The sequence below is a fragment of the Pithys albifrons genome, chromosome 4 (genome assembly GCF_047495875.1).
Source record: "Pithys albifrons albifrons isolate INPA30051 chromosome 4, PitAlb_v1, whole genome shotgun sequence".
In the NCBI taxonomy this organism is placed as follows: Eukaryota; Metazoa; Chordata; class Aves; order Passeriformes; family Thamnophilidae; genus Pithys; species Pithys albifrons.
Window position 1 is genome coordinate 27,705,010 of NC_092461.1, and position 15,445 is coordinate 27,720,454.

General features: G+C 63.0%; 2 protein-coding genes across 2 annotated transcripts in view; one reads left to right on the forward strand and one right to left on the reverse strand.

Annotated features, from left to right (window-relative positions):
• Positions 1-651: 651 nt before the first annotated feature.
• Positions 652-13,120, forward strand: MROH1 (maestro heat like repeat family member 1). The gene is made up of 14 exons (XM_071554233.1): positions 652-693; positions 1,984-2,098; positions 3,576-3,721; positions 4,393-4,524; positions 5,243-5,405; positions 6,157-6,255; positions 7,978-8,129; positions 9,265-9,405; positions 10,084-10,176; positions 10,610-10,688; positions 11,764-11,877; positions 12,494-12,567; positions 12,682-12,779; positions 13,096-13,120. Exons 2-14 carry the CDS (start codon positions 2,077-2,079, stop codon positions 13,118-13,120), a joined length of 1,338 nt encoding a protein of 445 aa, XP_071410334.1. The 5' UTR covers positions 652-693; positions 1,984-2,076.
• An 80-nt stretch (positions 13,121-13,200) lies between these two features.
• Positions 13,201-15,445, reverse strand: part of LOC139671410 (1-phosphatidylinositol 4,5-bisphosphate phosphodiesterase gamma-1-like) — a 15,099-nt gene continuing 12,854 nt past the window's right edge. The window contains exon 7 of the mRNA XM_071554234.1: positions 13,201-13,380. Within this exon, the coding sequence (XP_071410335.1) occupies positions 13,201-13,380 (180 nt within the window). The remainder of the gene's footprint in view (positions 13,381-15,445) is intronic.

Consider the following 15,445-nt stretch of genomic DNA (forward strand, 5'->3'; position numbering starts at 1 on the left):
TGTGCCACCCCCCAAATGGCACCTGCCAGTAAAAGTGCCAGGATGAGATTTGGGGGGGTCTTGCCGTGCCCGGGGGGGGCCAAATACCGGGGGGGTGCTGAGCGCCCCAGACACTTGAGACCCCCCGGCAGGGGCTGGGGCTGGGACACACCTGGGGGCGGGGGCAGGACAGGACACACCTGGGGGGGAGGACAGGACACACCTGGAAGGGGGGGCAGGACACACCTGGGGGGGTCAATACCTGTGGGACACACCTGGATGAGAGTTCCTGGGGGTCCCCACTCTGGTCTCGCCTGGGTGGGGGTCCCACGACCTCTCCTGGGGTAGCTCTGGTGGGGACGGGGGGTGGCTCTGGGGACATTTGGGGACACAGGGGGTGGCTCTAGGGACATTTGGGGACACGGGGTGGCTCTGGGGGCATTTGGGGACACAGGGAGTGGCTCTGGGGGCATTTGGGGACACAGGGGGTGGCTCTGGGGACATTTGGGACACACGGAGGTGCCTTTGGGGGTCCCGTGTCCCCCCAGCCCGGGGGAGCGATTCCCCTCAGCGCCAGCAGGGGGCGCTCTCAGCGCGGCAGCAGGGCCCCGACCCCTCCGCGCGCAGCCAATCAGCGCGCTCATCCCAAACGCGGGGGGCGTGGCCCGAGGGGGCGTGGCCGCCGCACCCGGAAGCGGCGCCGGGCGCGTCCCGGTGAGTTCGGGGCATTTTTTGTGGGAATTTGGGAGGATTTTGGGAGCGGGAGAGGAGCGAGGTGAGGATGAGGAGGGTGGGGAGGGGCCCGCGGTGGGGGGGAGGGGACCCGCGGGCGATGCTGGGGGCTCTGAGGCCTGGGCGGGACCACCGGCTCGGCACCGCTGCCCCCCCATCCCATGTCCCAAATCCCAAATCCCGCCGGTTCTCCCATTCCTGTGGGAATGACCCCCCCGGGGGGGCTGGGGATGGAGCTGCGGTGCCTGTTCAGGGACCCTCACCGGACACAGGTGTGTCCCCCGTTATCTCCCTCTTCCCCCCACTGGGAACCTCCTTTTCCCTGTTTTTCCCATTCCTGGTGGGAATGACCCCCCGGGGGTTCCCCTTGGGGACCCACAACTGGGCCCATTGTGGCCCCCCCTCCCCCTCCCCACATCATCCCCCCTCCCAGGGACCTCCTTTTCCCTCTTTTCCCCCATTCCCAGATGGAATGACCCCACGGGGGTCAAACCTCGGGAGCCCCCCGGGCTGGGAATGTCGGAGGAGCCCCCCGGGGTGGGAATGTCGGAGGAGCCCCCCGGGATGGGAATGTCGGAGGAGCCCCCCGGGATGGGAATCCCCCCACAATTCCCGAGGGAAAGCGGAGCGCGGCTCCTGCTCCGGGAATGTCCTTGGGAAAGGCCACGGGGCTCTGGCAAGGCCGGGAATGATCCCGGCTGGACCGGCTGGACCGGCTGGAAACCTCTGGAATGCCATCCCTGAAATCCATCCCGCTCTCCCGAACACTCGCCCTTCTCGCAGCCGGGAAAGGAGCCGAGCCCGGAGCATTCCCGGCAATTCCAGTGCTGGAAACTTCCCTCCTGTCCTTCCCCGCCGCGGTTTTGGGGCCAAATATTTGGAGCAGGGCCCGGGATCCCGCGGGATGCGGGCACAGCATCCCGATTCCAGGGGCGGGATCGAATTCCCGGGAATGCTCGGGGTGGTCACAGCGCGGGGACCTTGGCAGGGCCATTCCCGAGCCCTGGAAGCGCCGGGATCCGGCAGGGATTGGGGAGAGCCCCCTCCCCATTCCCAGTGGGATCAGCCCCCCATTTCCCCCTGGATCAGCTCCCCATTCCCAGTGGGATCAGAGCCCCCATTCCCACTGGGATCAGAGTCCCCATTCCCACTGGGATCAGAGTCCCCATTCCCCCCTGGATCAGCCCCCCATTCCCACTGGGATCAGAGTCCCCATTCCCCCCTGGATCAGCCCCCATTCCCGCTGGGCTCAGCCCATTCCCTGTCCCACAGCTCCCAGTTCTCCAGCAGCAATCCCAGGGATCCGCCATAGGCTCTGCGGGGCGGGTGCTGCTCCCGCTCCCGGGGCGGCTGCGGACGCGGAGCATGATGGAATCCCGGCTGAGCCGTGAGTGCTGCCCGGGAATGGGAGTGGGGATGGGGATGGGAGTGGGAATGGGAATGGGAGTGGGAATGGGAGTGGGAATGGGGATGGGAATGGGAGTGGGAATGGGGATGGGAATGGGAGTGGGAATGGGGATGGGAATGGGAGTGGGAATGGGGATGGGGATGGGGTTGGAGGGGCTGTGGCTGAGCTCTGTCCTGCAGGTTTGAGCGATCCATGCCCAGATCCAGTGGGAGTGGGAGTGGGAATGGGGATGGGAATGGGGGTGGGAATGGGGATGGGAATGGGGGTGGGAATGGGGATGGGAATGGGAGTGGGAATGGGGATGGGAATGGGAATTCCGGCCCCATGAACTGCCGGGGGGAAGGGGAGGGAGGGAGCTCCTGGCGCTGGAATTCCTGTCCTGGGATCTTCCCTGTCCTGGGATCCCTCCCTGTCCTGGGATCTCTCCCTGTCCCGGGGAATCCTGCAGGGTGTGAATCCCAAAGGGTGGGAGATCCCAAAGGAATTCCTGTCCTGCCTGGGGAATAAAGACATTCCTGGTGGGATGAAGGAGGGGAAGAGGGAACCTTTAAAGTGGGGCCATTGCCCAGGGCTCCAGAACCTTGGGAAAGAATCCCCAGAGTGGGGAAAAAAAGAATCCCCAAAGTGGGAAAAGAAATCCCCAAAGTGGGAAAAAGAATCCTCAAAGTGGGAGGTGTTTTGGGGGAAAAAAATCCCAAAACTAGTGGGGTCTTTTGGGAAAAAAATCCCCAAAGTGTGAAAAAAATCCCTAAAGTGGGAGAAAAAATCTCAAAGTGGGGAAAAAAAAATTCCCAAGTGGGAAAAAGATATTCCAAAAATGGGGGATCTTTTGGGAAAAAAGATACCAAAATTGGGAGATTTTTTTGGAAAAGATCCCAACATTTTGGGAAAAAATCCCAAAGTGGGGGGGGTCTTTTGGAAAATCCCCAAAGGGCCCTGGCAGGTTCATCCCTGCTCTGGAATCTCCTGCCCCAGCCAGAATCCTTGGAGCCAGGAAAAATCCCATGGGAATGCTCAGCCTGGCTGAGGGGTGAGGGTGGATGGGCCCCTTTGGAATTGCCTGGAATGGGAACAGGGTTTGAGTCGAGTGGTGGACCTGGAGGAACATTCTGGAAGGAGGTTTGAGCTCCAAAGCAGAGGTCAATTCTAGTGGGGACAATTCTGGGAACACCTGGAGGGTCCGGCTTTGCTGCTGGTGCCAGGGCAGGGAATGCAGGAAAAATCCCATGGGAATGCTCAGCCCTGTTGGGGAACAAGGATGGATGGGCCCTTTTGGAATTGCCTGGCATGGGAAGGCCTGGGAACAAGGTTTGAGTTGAGTGATGGAGCCAGAGAAGGGGTTTGGAAGGAGGTTTAAGCTCCCAAGTGGAGCTCAATTCCCGGGGGAACATCCCTGGGAGCACCTGGAGGCTCCCGCTTGTGCCAGCCCCTGGAATTCCCGGCTCTGGTGCCGCAGGACTCGCCACGACGCTGATGGACGCGACGACGGACCGGGACGAGGCGGTGCAGGAGCAGATCCTGGCGGCACTTTGTGCCCTCGGGAACGCCGAGCCCGGGCACGTCCTGCGCACCTGCGACGGGTACCTGCGGCAGCACGACAAGGTGGGAATGCCGGGAATGCCACCGGGAATGCTGAGAGTGCTGGGAATGGCCCTGGGAATGGCTGGGAGTGGCCCTGGGAATGGCCCTGGGAATGGCCGGGTATGGCTGGGAGTGGCTGGGAATGGCTGGGAGTGGCCCTGGGAATGGCCGGGTATGGCTGGGAGTGGCTGGGAGCGGCTCTGGGAATGGCTGGGAATGGCATGCCTGGGCATGTCCTGCGTGCCTGAGACGGGTACCTGCGGCAGCACGACAAGGTGGGAATGCCGGGAATGCTGGGAATGGCTGATCCCTGATCCCATGGGTGATCCCCTGGGCTGATCCCTGATCCATCCCTGTTCCCATGGCTGATCCCTGTTCCCATGGCTGATCCCTGTTTCCATGGCTGATCCCTGCTCCACTCCCTGTTCCCATGGCTGATCCCTGCTCCAATCCCTGTTCCCATGGCTGATTCCTGCTCCCATGGCTAATCACTCTTCCCATCCCTGCTCCCATGGCTGATCCCTGCTCCTGTGGCTGATCCCTGTTCCCATGGCTGATCCCTGCTCCCATCCCTGTTCCCATGGCTGATCCCTGCTCCCATCCCTGCTCCCATCCCTGCTCCCATGGCTGATCCCTGCTCCCATGGCTCATCCCTGCTCCCATGGCTGATCCCTGCTCCCCCCTGGCTCCAGCTGGCCTATCCCCACCGGGTGATCATCCTGCGGGCCATGGAGTCCGTGGTGCAGCACAATCTGGACACGCTGGACAAGGGCACGGCCAAGGTGGTCATTTCTCTGGCGTCCCACGAGATGACCAAGTCCAAGGTAGGCCCAGGGCCCTCCCTGCCCGTCCCACGGGCATTCCCACCCCTTCCCTGGCTGTGGGATCTGGGGGTGGAGGGGAGGGAGGGGTGGGCAGTGCTGTGAGTCCAGCACGGAATCCATTTGGACCTGAATAAACGTGGGAAGGCCCCGGGGGGGCTGAGGAGGGACTGGAGTGGGAACAGGAAAAGGCTTTGGGAGGTCACAGATCCATGTGGGGCTGAGGGCAGGGCTGAGCCTCTTGTTTATCCCACCCTGGGCCATTCCCTGCAGGGCTTGGAGCAGCTCCAGAGGGACCACAGAGATGGTCCAAGGGCTGGAGCCAGGCTGGGAATGTGCCCCTGGAGAAGGGAAACTCCAGGGACACCTGAGAGCCCCTTCCAGAGCCTGGAGGGGCTCCAGGAGAGCTGGAGAGGGAGTGGGGACAAGGCTGGAGGGCCAGGACACAGGGAATGGCTTCCCAGGGCTGGGGGGGATGTTGGGAAGGGATTCCTGGCTGGGCTGGAATTCCCAGAGCAGCTGTGGCTGCCCCAGCCCTGGGAGTGTCCAGGGGCAGGTTGGACCCCCTGGGATGGTGGGAGGGGTCCCATGGGATGGTCCCTGGATGATCCCTGAGGTTCTTCCCCCCCAGACCATCCCAGGGCATTCCAAGGACGCCCCGTGGGCTCCGGGGCGGATCCGTGTCCCACATTCCCGCCCCCCATCCCTGTCCCTCCCTCAGGACGTGGTCTGGGAATGGCAGCAGGCGGCCAGCAGTGTCCTGGTGGCTGTGGGGCAGAGATTCATCAACAAGGTCATGGAGGAGGCGCTCACCAAATTCCAGCCGGGAATTCTGCCCCATTACTTTGTCCTGCAGACCTTCGCCAACCTGGCTGTGTCCAATGGTGAGGGGGCTGGGAATGCTGGGAAGGGCTGGGAATGGGACTGGGAATGGTGGAAATGGCTGGGAAGGGGAATGGGAATGGTGGGAAAGGGCTGGGAATGGGACTGGGAAGGGCTGGGAAAGGACTGGGAATGGGACTGGGAAGGGCTGGGAATGGGACTGGGAAGGGCTGGGAATGGGACTGGGAAGGGCTGGGAATGGGACTGGGAAGGGCTGGGAATGGGATTGGGAAGGGCTGGGAATGGGACTGGGAAGGGCTGGGAAAGGACTGGGAATGATGGGAAGGGCTGGGAAAGGACTGGGAATGATGGGAAGGGCTGGGAAAGGACTGGGAATGATGAGAAGGGCTGGGAATGGGCTGGGAACTGTGGGAAGGGCTGGGAAGGGGCTGGGAATGGTGGAAATGGCTGGGAAGGGGAATGGGAATGGTGGAAATGGCTGGGAAGGGTAATGGGAATGGTGGGAAGGGACTGGGGAGGGCTGGGAAGGGGCTGGGACAGAGATTTCCAGGGACAGATTTCCAGGGACAGGGATTTCCAAGGATAAAGATTTCCAAGGACAGGGATTCCCAAGCAGGCAGGGGCTCAGCTCCAGGTGCTCCAGGACAATCCTGCTGGATGGATGTGGAGCAGAGTCCCTGGATGCATCCAGTGGGATTTTTTCCCAGTGTGTGTGTGATCCCGCTGGGATCCAGCCCTGGTAAGTTCCCAGGTGGAGTTTGTTGGGAATCAACCTCCCCATTTCCTTCCCAGTGTTTGGAATGGTGCCCTTCCTGAACTCCATCCTGGGCACGATGCTGCCCATGCTGGGAATGGCCAAGCAGGACCACATGAAGTCTGTTTTCTGTTATGGTGAGGCCCTGCCTGGCACCCTCTGCTTTCCCTGGAATCCTCTGCTTTCCCTGGAATCCTCTGCTTTCCCTGGAATCCTCTGCTTTCCCTGGAATCCTCAGCATTCCCTGGAAAACCTCTGCTTTCCCTGGAATCCTCTGCTTTCCCTGGAATCCTCTGCTTTCCCTGGAACCCTCAACATTCCCTTGAATCCTCTGCTTTCCCTGGAACCCTCTGCTTTCCCTGAAGCCACTTCCCCAGTTGTGCCCAGTTTGAGGATGTGGCACTGGGGGGTGTCACAGGATCCCTCCCCGTGACTCCCAGTGGGAGGGGTGGAGCCCTCACAGCTCCCCTTGCCCTGGCACTGGGCCCAGCTGGTCTGTGCCCCCTCACCACCTCCTTCCCAACAACCCCCCAGCCCTGGGAAGCCATTCCCTGTGTCCTGGCCCTCCATCTGCGTCCCCACTCCCTCTCCAGCTCTCCTGGAGCCTCTTCAGGTTCTGGAAGGTTCTGGAACTGCTCTCCAGGTGCAGGGCAGTGGCATCTCTGCGATCATCCATGGATGGGCAGGAATGCCCTGGGATCATCCCTGGATGGGCAGGAATGCCCTGGGATCATCCCTGAATGGGCTGGAATGCCCTGAGGAACAGGACAAGCCCAGGATGGCCCCTCTGAGCCCTCCTCATCCCTGTGGGGCAGTTTTGGGGTTCCTGCCCACCCTGTGGGGCAGTTTGGGAGTTCCTGCCCCCCCCACCCTTGAGGAGCAGTTTGGGGGTTCCTCCCCCAACAAGGACAGGGACACGCCCTGAGCTCCACGTGAGGATGACGATGGTCTGTCCCAGAGGGCACAGGGTGGGCACAGGGTGTGGGTGCCACAGGCTGGGGTGGCCCAGGGGTGACTCAGCAGGTCTGGGTGTCTCAGGGAGGAAAAGGAACATCTGAGAGCCAGGAGGGGCAGGGTCCGGGCTGGGCTCCTCCTCCTCCTCCTCTCCTTCCTCCTGGGGCCGGAGCACGTGGGCACATCCAGGGGCACGGAGTGGGGGGTGTCCTGGGGGGAGCTGGGGGGGCTCAGCCTGGGGCAAAGGGGTGAGCCTGGACCTGCCAGGGGGGCACTGCCTGCTGGGGGGGGGACTGGGAGGTCCTGCAGTGGGTGGGTGGGAGGGATCCTGCCCAGTCCCAGGGTCAGGGACCTCTCCCACCATCAGGGACCATCCCATGGGACCCCTCCCACCATCCCAGGGGTCCAACCTGCCCCTGGACACTCCCAGGGCTGGGGCAGCCACAGCTGCTCTGGGAATTCCAGCCCAGCCAGGAATCCCTTCCCAACATCCCCCCCAGCCCTGGGAAGCCATTCCCTGTGTCCTGGCCCTCCAGCCTTGTCCCCACTCCCTCTCCAGCTCTCCTGGAGCCCCTCCAGGCTCTGGAAGGGGTTCTCAGGTGTCCCTGGAGTTTCCCTTCTCCAGGGGCACATTCCCAGCTCTCCCAGCTTGACTCCAGAGGGGCTCCAGCCCTGGAGCAGCTCCGGGTCCCCTCTGGAATTGCCCCACCAGCTCCAGGTCCCTCGGGAATGCTGTGGATGCTCCTGGAGCCCCCCTGGCCCTGGAGGTGCCCCAGTCCCACAGCCCTTCCCTCACCAGCAGCTTTTGGGGAGGGGTGGTGTGACCCCCCCCATGCCATATCCGTGTGGGAATGGTGACCGTGGGCTCTGGGAATGCTGATCCCGGTCCCTGGAATTCTGTCCAGCCCTGCAGCACTTCAGCGAGAGCATCCAGGAGTACTTGGCCAACCTGGACCAGGCCCCGGACCCCACGGTGCGCAGGGACAGCTTTGCCGGGGACATCGGCTGTGCCTTCGACGTCCTGCTGGGCAGCTGGAGCGGGCACCGAGAGCCCAGGGTGGGCACAGGGTGGGCACAGGGTGGGCACAGGGGTGGGCACAGGGGTGGGCATGGGAAGATTCCTGGAGCAGGCACCGAGAGCCCAGGGTGGGCACCAGGGTGGGCACGGGTGGACAGTTGGGGTGGGCACTGAGAGCCTAGGGTGGGCACAGGGGAATCCCAGGGGGTGGGAACCCCCAAAGTGGGGCTGAAATCCCTGGGGTGGGCACCGAGAGCCCAGGGTGGGCATGGGGGGCTGGGACCCTCAGAGTGGGGCTGGGACACCTGGGGTGCGACCCTGGGGTGGGCACAGTGGGGCAGGACCTCGGGGGGGGGGGTCTGAGGGGCGGGAACCCGTGGGGGGGGTCTGAGGAGTGGGATCTGGGGGGGTCTGAGGGGCGGGACCCGGGGGGGGACTCTGAGGGGGGCACAGCAGGACAGCAGGGGTGAGGCCCTGGGGGGCTGGGACCCCCCGGAGTGGGGCTGGACCCCGAGGGTGTGGGTGTGTGGGGCTGGGACCCCCGGGGTGTGGGGCTGGGACCCTCAGGCCATGGGCCAGGCCTCACTCTGTGCCCCGCGGCCTGTGGGATGTGTGGGGCAGAACCCCCCAGCCCGTGGGCCAGGCCCTAGCTGTGACCCCCAGGCTGTGGCTGTGGGTGTGTGGGGCTGAGCCCCCCAGGCTGTGGGTGTGGGGCTGGGACCCCCAGGCTGTGGGTGTGGGTCAGACCCCCATGCCGTGGGTCACACCCCCTGTGCCCCCCAGGTCCCCCTGGCTGTGGGTGTGGGGCAGACCCCTCTTGTGACCCCACCCGTGGGTCACCCCCCAGGTCTGGCTGGCCGTGGTGGGTGCCCTGGGCCCTCCTGGCTGTGGGACAGGCCCCCCTGTGCCCCCCATGCCGTGGGTCACCCCCCTGTGCCCCCCAGGTCCGGCTGGCCATGGTGGCTGCCCTGGGGCCCACCTGGCTGTGGGTGTGGGTGTGGGGCAGACCTCCCTTGTGCCCCCCAGGTCTGCCTGGCCGTGGTGGCCACCCTGGGGCCCCCTGGCTATGGGTGTGGGGCTGGGACTCCCGAGTGTGGGTGTGGGTCTGGGGCCCCCAGGCTGTGGGTGTGGGTCAGACCCCCCCATGCCATGGATCACCCCCTGTGCCCCCCAGGTCCGGCTGGCCGTGGTGGCCGCCCTGGGGCCCATGTGCCACCTCCTGCCCGGGGACAAACTGGAGGAGCAGCTGCCGAAGCTCATCCCGACCCTGCTGGGACTCTACAGGAAACACCCGGAGCCGTTCCCGATATCCAAGGTGGGCAGAGACCCCTGTGCCATCCCTGGGAATGGGAGTGGGATGGGGCTGGGAATGGGAATGGAAATGGGGCTAGGAATGGGAATGGGTGTGGGAATGGGAATGGGATGGGAACGGGGTGGGAATGGGGGTGGGCTGGGAATGGGAAGGGGGATGAGGGTGGGAATGGGAATGGGAGTGGGAATGGGGAAGGGGAATGGGCTGGGGAAGGGAATGGGAAGGGGAATGGGAATGGGAAGGGGATGGGAATGGGAATGGGAGGGGAAATGGGGAAAGGGATGGGAGTGGGAATGGGAGGGGAAATGGGGCTGGGAACAGGAATGGGAAGGGGATGGGAATGGGAAAGGGGATGGGAATGGGAAAGGGGATGGAAAGGGGCTGGGAAGGGACTGGGACTGGGAATGGGAAGGGGCTGGGAAAGGATGGGGAGACTCAGCCTGTGAAAAGGGGCTCGGGGGGACCTTCTCCCTCTCCACAATTCCCTGGTGGGAATGTGGATCCAGGGGGGATTTGGGAACAGGGATCAGGACACAGGAACAGCCCCAGCTGTGCCAGGGCAGGTTGTGTGGGATTTTGGGAATATCCCTTCCCTGGCAGCCGAACATCCCAGGTCTCTGAACCCCTGGAGCTGCTCCAGGTCCCCCCTGTGTCCTGACCCCAGGATCCCCTCCCTTCCAGAGCCTCTCCCAGATCCTGGAAGCTTCCATAAACATCGGGAGCCGCAGCCTGGACGGGCAGCTGGATGGGCTGCTGGGAACTCTGCACCCCCAGGTGGGAATGGGAATGGGAACGGGAATGGGGATGGGATGGGGATGGGGGTGGGAATGGAAATGGGGATGGAGATGGGAATGGGAATGGGAATGGGAAAGAAAATGGGGCTGGGAATGTGGGACTGGGGGCACCTCTGCCCCTCTAAGGGCCTTGAAGCCTATGGCTGCCCCACCCCTGGAGTGCCCCATGCCTGGAGTGCCCAGGGCCTCATGGATGGAGGGCCTGGAGGGCATTCCAGAACTCCTGAGGAGGTCCCAGAGCTCTGTGTGCCCCAGGGCTGGCTGTGCCCCTTCCCAGCCCATCCCAGGTGCCACCCTCACCTGGGCTCTGCCCCACAGGTCTGTGCCCCACAGGTCTGTGCCCCTGCAGACCCCTCTGTGCCCCTTCCCAGCCCATCCCAGGTGCCTCCTGACCTGGGCTCTCTGCCCCACAGGTCTGTGCCCCTGCAGATCCCAGCGTTCCCCTGAGCAGCAAAAACCACACCGAGGTGCTTCGGTGCTTCACCATCCTGGGTAAGGGCTGGGGGCACCTGGTGATCCTAAATCCCTGGGATCGTGGGCTGGGGGGTCTCCTGGGGGTCCTGGTCCTCTCCAGGGCCTGCACAAGGGGATCCGCAGGGATGGGAAGGGATGGGATGGGATTGGATCCCCCTAGGCCTGTGGGGGAGGGAGGGAGGGAAGGTGGGGGACTGTCCCTTCCAGGGACCTTCCCAAAGCTCCTGCCTTGGCTCCAGAGGTGTCTCCAGAGCCTTTGGAGCTGGAGAATCCCACTGAGACTTCCATCCAGAGCTGGGCCTTGCAGCTCTGGAGCAACCTGGGATGGTGGGAGGTGTTCCTGCCCTTGGCAGGGGTGGGATGAGAAGGTCCTTTAAATCCCTTCCAACCTAAACCAGTCTGTGGTTCCAGGGGCATCCCTGGGAGTGTCCCAGGCCAGGCTGGATGGGGTTGGAGCAGCCTGGGATGGTGGGAAGTGTCCCTGCCCATGGCAGGGGTGGGATGGGATGTGCCTTGAGGTCCCTTCCCACCCAAACCTTTCCATGATTCTGTGACTTTGGGGGTCCCCTCCTCATCCTCAGTGCTGTGTCTGATTGTGGGGGACCTGCAGGGCCTCAGAGCCCCATGGGGTCCATTGTGGTGGGACCGAGCAGGAGATACCCCAGACATCCCAGGGAGGGGCTGGAGTGTGGGCAGGGCAGGGCCCGGAGCTAGGAAGGAGCTGGAGAATCCCAAGGGAGCTGCGGGGGCTCAGCCTGGAGCAAAGGGGACTGAGGGGCAGTGGCAGGGGGGGCACAGGAGGGCACCCCAGGGGGGGCGGGCTCTGCTCCCAGGGAATGAGGCCCAGCCCAAGGGAAACGGCCTCGAGCTGGACCAGGGCAGGGGCAGGTGGCACTTGGGGACATCCCTGCTGGGAAGGGCTGCCCAGCCCTGCAGTGCCAGCCCTGGGGAGTGCCCAGCCCTGGGCAGGTGGCACGTGGGGACACGGTGGGCAGGGCTGGTGCTCTCCAAAGGCTTTCCCACCCCCCATTCCCACTCCCACGGTGCCCCCCTGACTCTACTGCCCCCCTGACTCTGCCCCCCGTTCCCCCAGCCTGCTCCTTCCCAGACCGTGTCCTGGCGTTCCTGCTGCCCAAGCTGGAGAGCAGCGGCGAGAGGACCCGTGTGGGCACCCTGATGGTGCTGAGGCACCTCATCAACAGCGCCCGTGAGCGGGGACGGGAGATGGGGGGCACCCAGGGGACCCCCTGCCACGGATCCTCCAATGGATCCCCCATTGGGTCCCTTCCTGCGGATTCTCCCATGGATCCCTCCCCATGGAGCCCTTCCCATGGATCCCTTTCTATGGATCCCTCCCATGGATCTCTTCCTATGGATCCCTGCAATGGATCCTCCCATGGATCCCTTCTTATGGATCCCTTCCTATGGATCCTCCCATGGATCCCTTCCCATGGAGCTCTCCCATGGATCCCTGCAATCGATCCCTTTGTATGGATGCCTGCAATGGATACTTTCCTATGGATCCTTCCCGTGGATCCCTGCAATGGATCCCTTCCCATGGATCGATCCTTCCCATGGATCCTTCCCATGGATCCTTTCCCGTGGCTGCCTTCCCATGGATCCCCCCATTCCCTGCTGGAAGTGGGCTGAGGAATTCACCCCATCCTGGGCTCCAGGGTGGGAGGGAACAAACTGAGCCCATCCAGCTGGGAGGGGGAGAGAAGCTGCCCCCTGTCCATAGGGAGGTGGGGGTTTTGTGGGATCATCCATGGGATCATCCCTGTCCCTCAGCCGTGCCCTCAGCTGTGCCCTCTGTGTTTCAGCCGCCCAGATGGAGATCAAGAAGCCCTTTGTCCTCTCCTTTATGAAGCTCCCGCTCCAGGACAGCAACCACAAGGTATCCTGAGCTGCTCCAGGGGGTCCTGGGGCTGGGGGCCCTCCACTGGGGGGGCATTCCTGGTTTCCCACACCATTCCCACCATTCCCACCAGTCCCAGTGTTCCCATTCCAGGTGCGGCGGGCACTGGTGCAGGTGATCAGTGCCATTCCCAGTGTTCCCATTCCCAAAGTTCCCATTCCAGGTGCAGCGGGCACTGGTGCAGGTGATCAGTGCCATTCCCACCATTCCCAGTGTTCCCAGTGTTGCCATTCCCATTCCAGGTGCGGCGGGCACTGGTGCAGGTGATCAGTGCCATTCCCACCATTCCCAGTGTTCCCAGTGTTGCCATTCCCATTCCAGGTGCGGCGGGCACTGGTGCAAGTGCTCAGTGCCATGGCCCACCATTCCCAGTGTTCCCACCATTCCCACCATTCCCAGTGCTCCCATTCCCATTCCAGGTGCGGCGGGCACTGGTACAGGTGATCAGTGCCATTCCCACCATTCCCACCATTCCCAGTGTTCCCAGTGTTCCCATTCCCATTCCAGGTGTGGCGGGCACTGGTACAGGTGATCAGTGCCATGGCCCACCATTCCCAGTGTTCCCAGTGCTCCCATTCCCATTCCAGGTGCGGCGGGCACTGGTACAGGTGATCAGTGCCATGGCCCACCATTCCCAGTGTTCCCAGTGTTGCCATTCCCATTCCAGGTGCGGCGGGCACTGGTGCAGGTGATCAGTGCCATGGCCCACCATGGGTACCTGGAGCAGCCCGGGGGGGAGGCCCTGCTGGAGTTCCTGGTCCGACAGTGCGCGCTGCCCGCCGAGGGGGTGAGCTCTGCGGGCACAGGGGGCACAGGGGGGCACGGAGGGGGCTTTGCCTGCCTCCTCCTACCCCTTTTCCTGCCTGCTTTGCCGTCCTTTGCCCTCCTCTTTCCTCCTTTCCCCCCCCTTTTTTTTCCTCTTTCCCCCATCATCTCCTTTCCCCTGTTTCTTTCTCTCACTCTTCCCTTTTCCCCGTTCCCTTCCCTCTCTCCCCTTCCCTCTCTCCCCTTCCCTCTCTCCCCTTCCCTCTCTCCCCTTCCCTCTCTCCCCTTCCCTCTCTCCCCTTCCCTCTCTCCCCTTCCCTCTCTCCCCTTCCCTCTCTCCCCTTCCCTCTCTCCCCTTCCCTTTCTCCCCCTTCCCTCTCTCCCCTTCCCTTTCTCCCCCTTCCCTTTCTCCCCCTTCCCTTTCTCCCCCTTCCCTTTCTCCCCCTTCCCTTTCTCCCCCTTCCCTTTCTCCCCCTTCCCTTTCTCCCCCTTCCCTTTCTCCCCCTTCCCTTTCTCCCCCTTCCCTTTCTCCCCCTTCCCTTTCTCCCCCTTCCCTTTCTCCCCCTTCCCTTTCTCCCCCTTCCCTTTCTCCCCCTTCCCTTTCTCCCCCTTCCCTTTCTCCCCCTTCCCTTTCTCCCCCTTCCCTTTCTCCCCCTTCCCTTTCTCCCCCTTCCCTTTCTCCCCCTTCCCTTTCTCCCCCTTCCCTTTCTCCCCCTTCCCTTTCTCCCCCTTCCCTTTCTCCCCCTTCCCTTTCTCCCCCTTCCCTTTCTCCCCCTTCCCTTTCTCCCCCTTCCCTTTCTCCCCCTTCCCTTTCTCCCCCTTCCCTTTCTCCCCCTTCCCTTTCTCCCCCTTCCCTTTCTCCCCCTTCCCTTTCTCCCCCTTCCCTTTCTCCCCCTTCCCTTTCTCCCCCTTCCCTTTCTCCCCCTTCCCTTTCTCCCCCTTCCCTTTCTCCTCCCCTTCCCTTTCTCCCCCTTCCCTTTCTCCCCCTTCCCTTTCTCCCCCTTCCCTTTCTCCCCCTTCCCTTTCTCCCCCTTCCCTTTCTCCCCCTTCCCTTTCTCCCCCTTCCCTTTCTCCCCCTTCCCTTTCTCCCCCTTCCCTTTCTCCCCCTTCCCTTTCTCCCCCTTCCCTTTCTCCCCTTCCCTTTCTCCCCCTTCCCTTTCTCCCCCTTCCCTTTCTCCCCCTTCCTTTCTCCCCCTTCCCTTTCTCCCCCTTCCCTTTCTCCCCCTTCCCTTTCTCCCCCTTCCCTTTCTCCCCCTTCCCTTTCTCCCCCTTCCCTTTCTCCCCCTTCCCTTTCTCCCCCTTCCCTTTCTCCCCCTTCCCTTTCTCCCCCTTCCCTTTCTCCCCCTTCCCTTTCTCCCCCTTCCCTTTCTCCCCCTTCCCTTTCTCCCCCTTCCCTTTCTCCCCCTTCCCTTTCTCCCCCTTCCCTTTCTCCCCCTTCCCTTTCTCCCCCTTCCCTTTCTCCCCCTTCCCTTTCTCCCCCTTCCCTTTCTCCCCCTTCCCTTTCTCCCCCTTCCCTTTCTCCCCCTTCCCTTCTCCCCCTTCCCTTTCTCCCCCTTCCCTTTCTCCCCCTTCCCTTTCTCCCCCTTCCCTTTCTCCCCCTTCCCTTTCTCCCCCTTCCCTTTCTCCCCCTTCCCTTTCTCCCCCTTCCCTTTCTCCCCCTTCCTTTCTCCCCCTTCCCTTTCTCCCCCTTCCCTTTCTCCCCCTTCCCTTTCTCCCCCTTCCTTTCTCCCCCTTCCCTTTCTCCCCCTTCCCTTTCTCCCCCTTCCCTTTCTCCCCCTTCCCTTTCTCCCCCTTCCCTTTCTCCCCCTTCCCTTTCTCCCCCTTCCCTTTCTCCCCCTTCCCTTTCTCTCCCCTTCCCTTTCTCCCCCTTCCCTTTCTCCCCCTTCCCTTTCTCCCCCTTCCCTTTCTCCCCCTTCCCTTTCTCCCCCTTCCCTTTCTCCCCCTTCCCTTCTCTCCCCCTTCCCTTTCTCCCCCTTCCCTTTCTCCCCCTTTATTTTCCCGCTTTCCTTTCCCCCCTTTCCTCTCCCCCTTTTGCTTTCTTCCCTTTCCCTCCTTTGCTTTTCCCCTTTCCTTCCCTCCCCTTTCCTTTCTC

Bases quoted from the DNA above. Each gene is read 5' to 3' on its own strand.
- MROH1 (XM_071554233.1), top strand. From the start codon at position 2,077: ATGATGGAATCCCGGCTGAGCC. The intron at 8,130-9,264 runs GTGGGCACAGGG...TGTGCCCCCCAG, and splicing joins GCGGGCACCGAGAGCCCAGG to GTCCGGCTGGCCGTGGTGGC. The intron at 11,878-12,493 runs GTGAGCGGGGAC...TCTGTGTTTCAG, and splicing joins GCACCTCATCAACAGCGCCC to CCGCCCAGATGGAGATCAAG.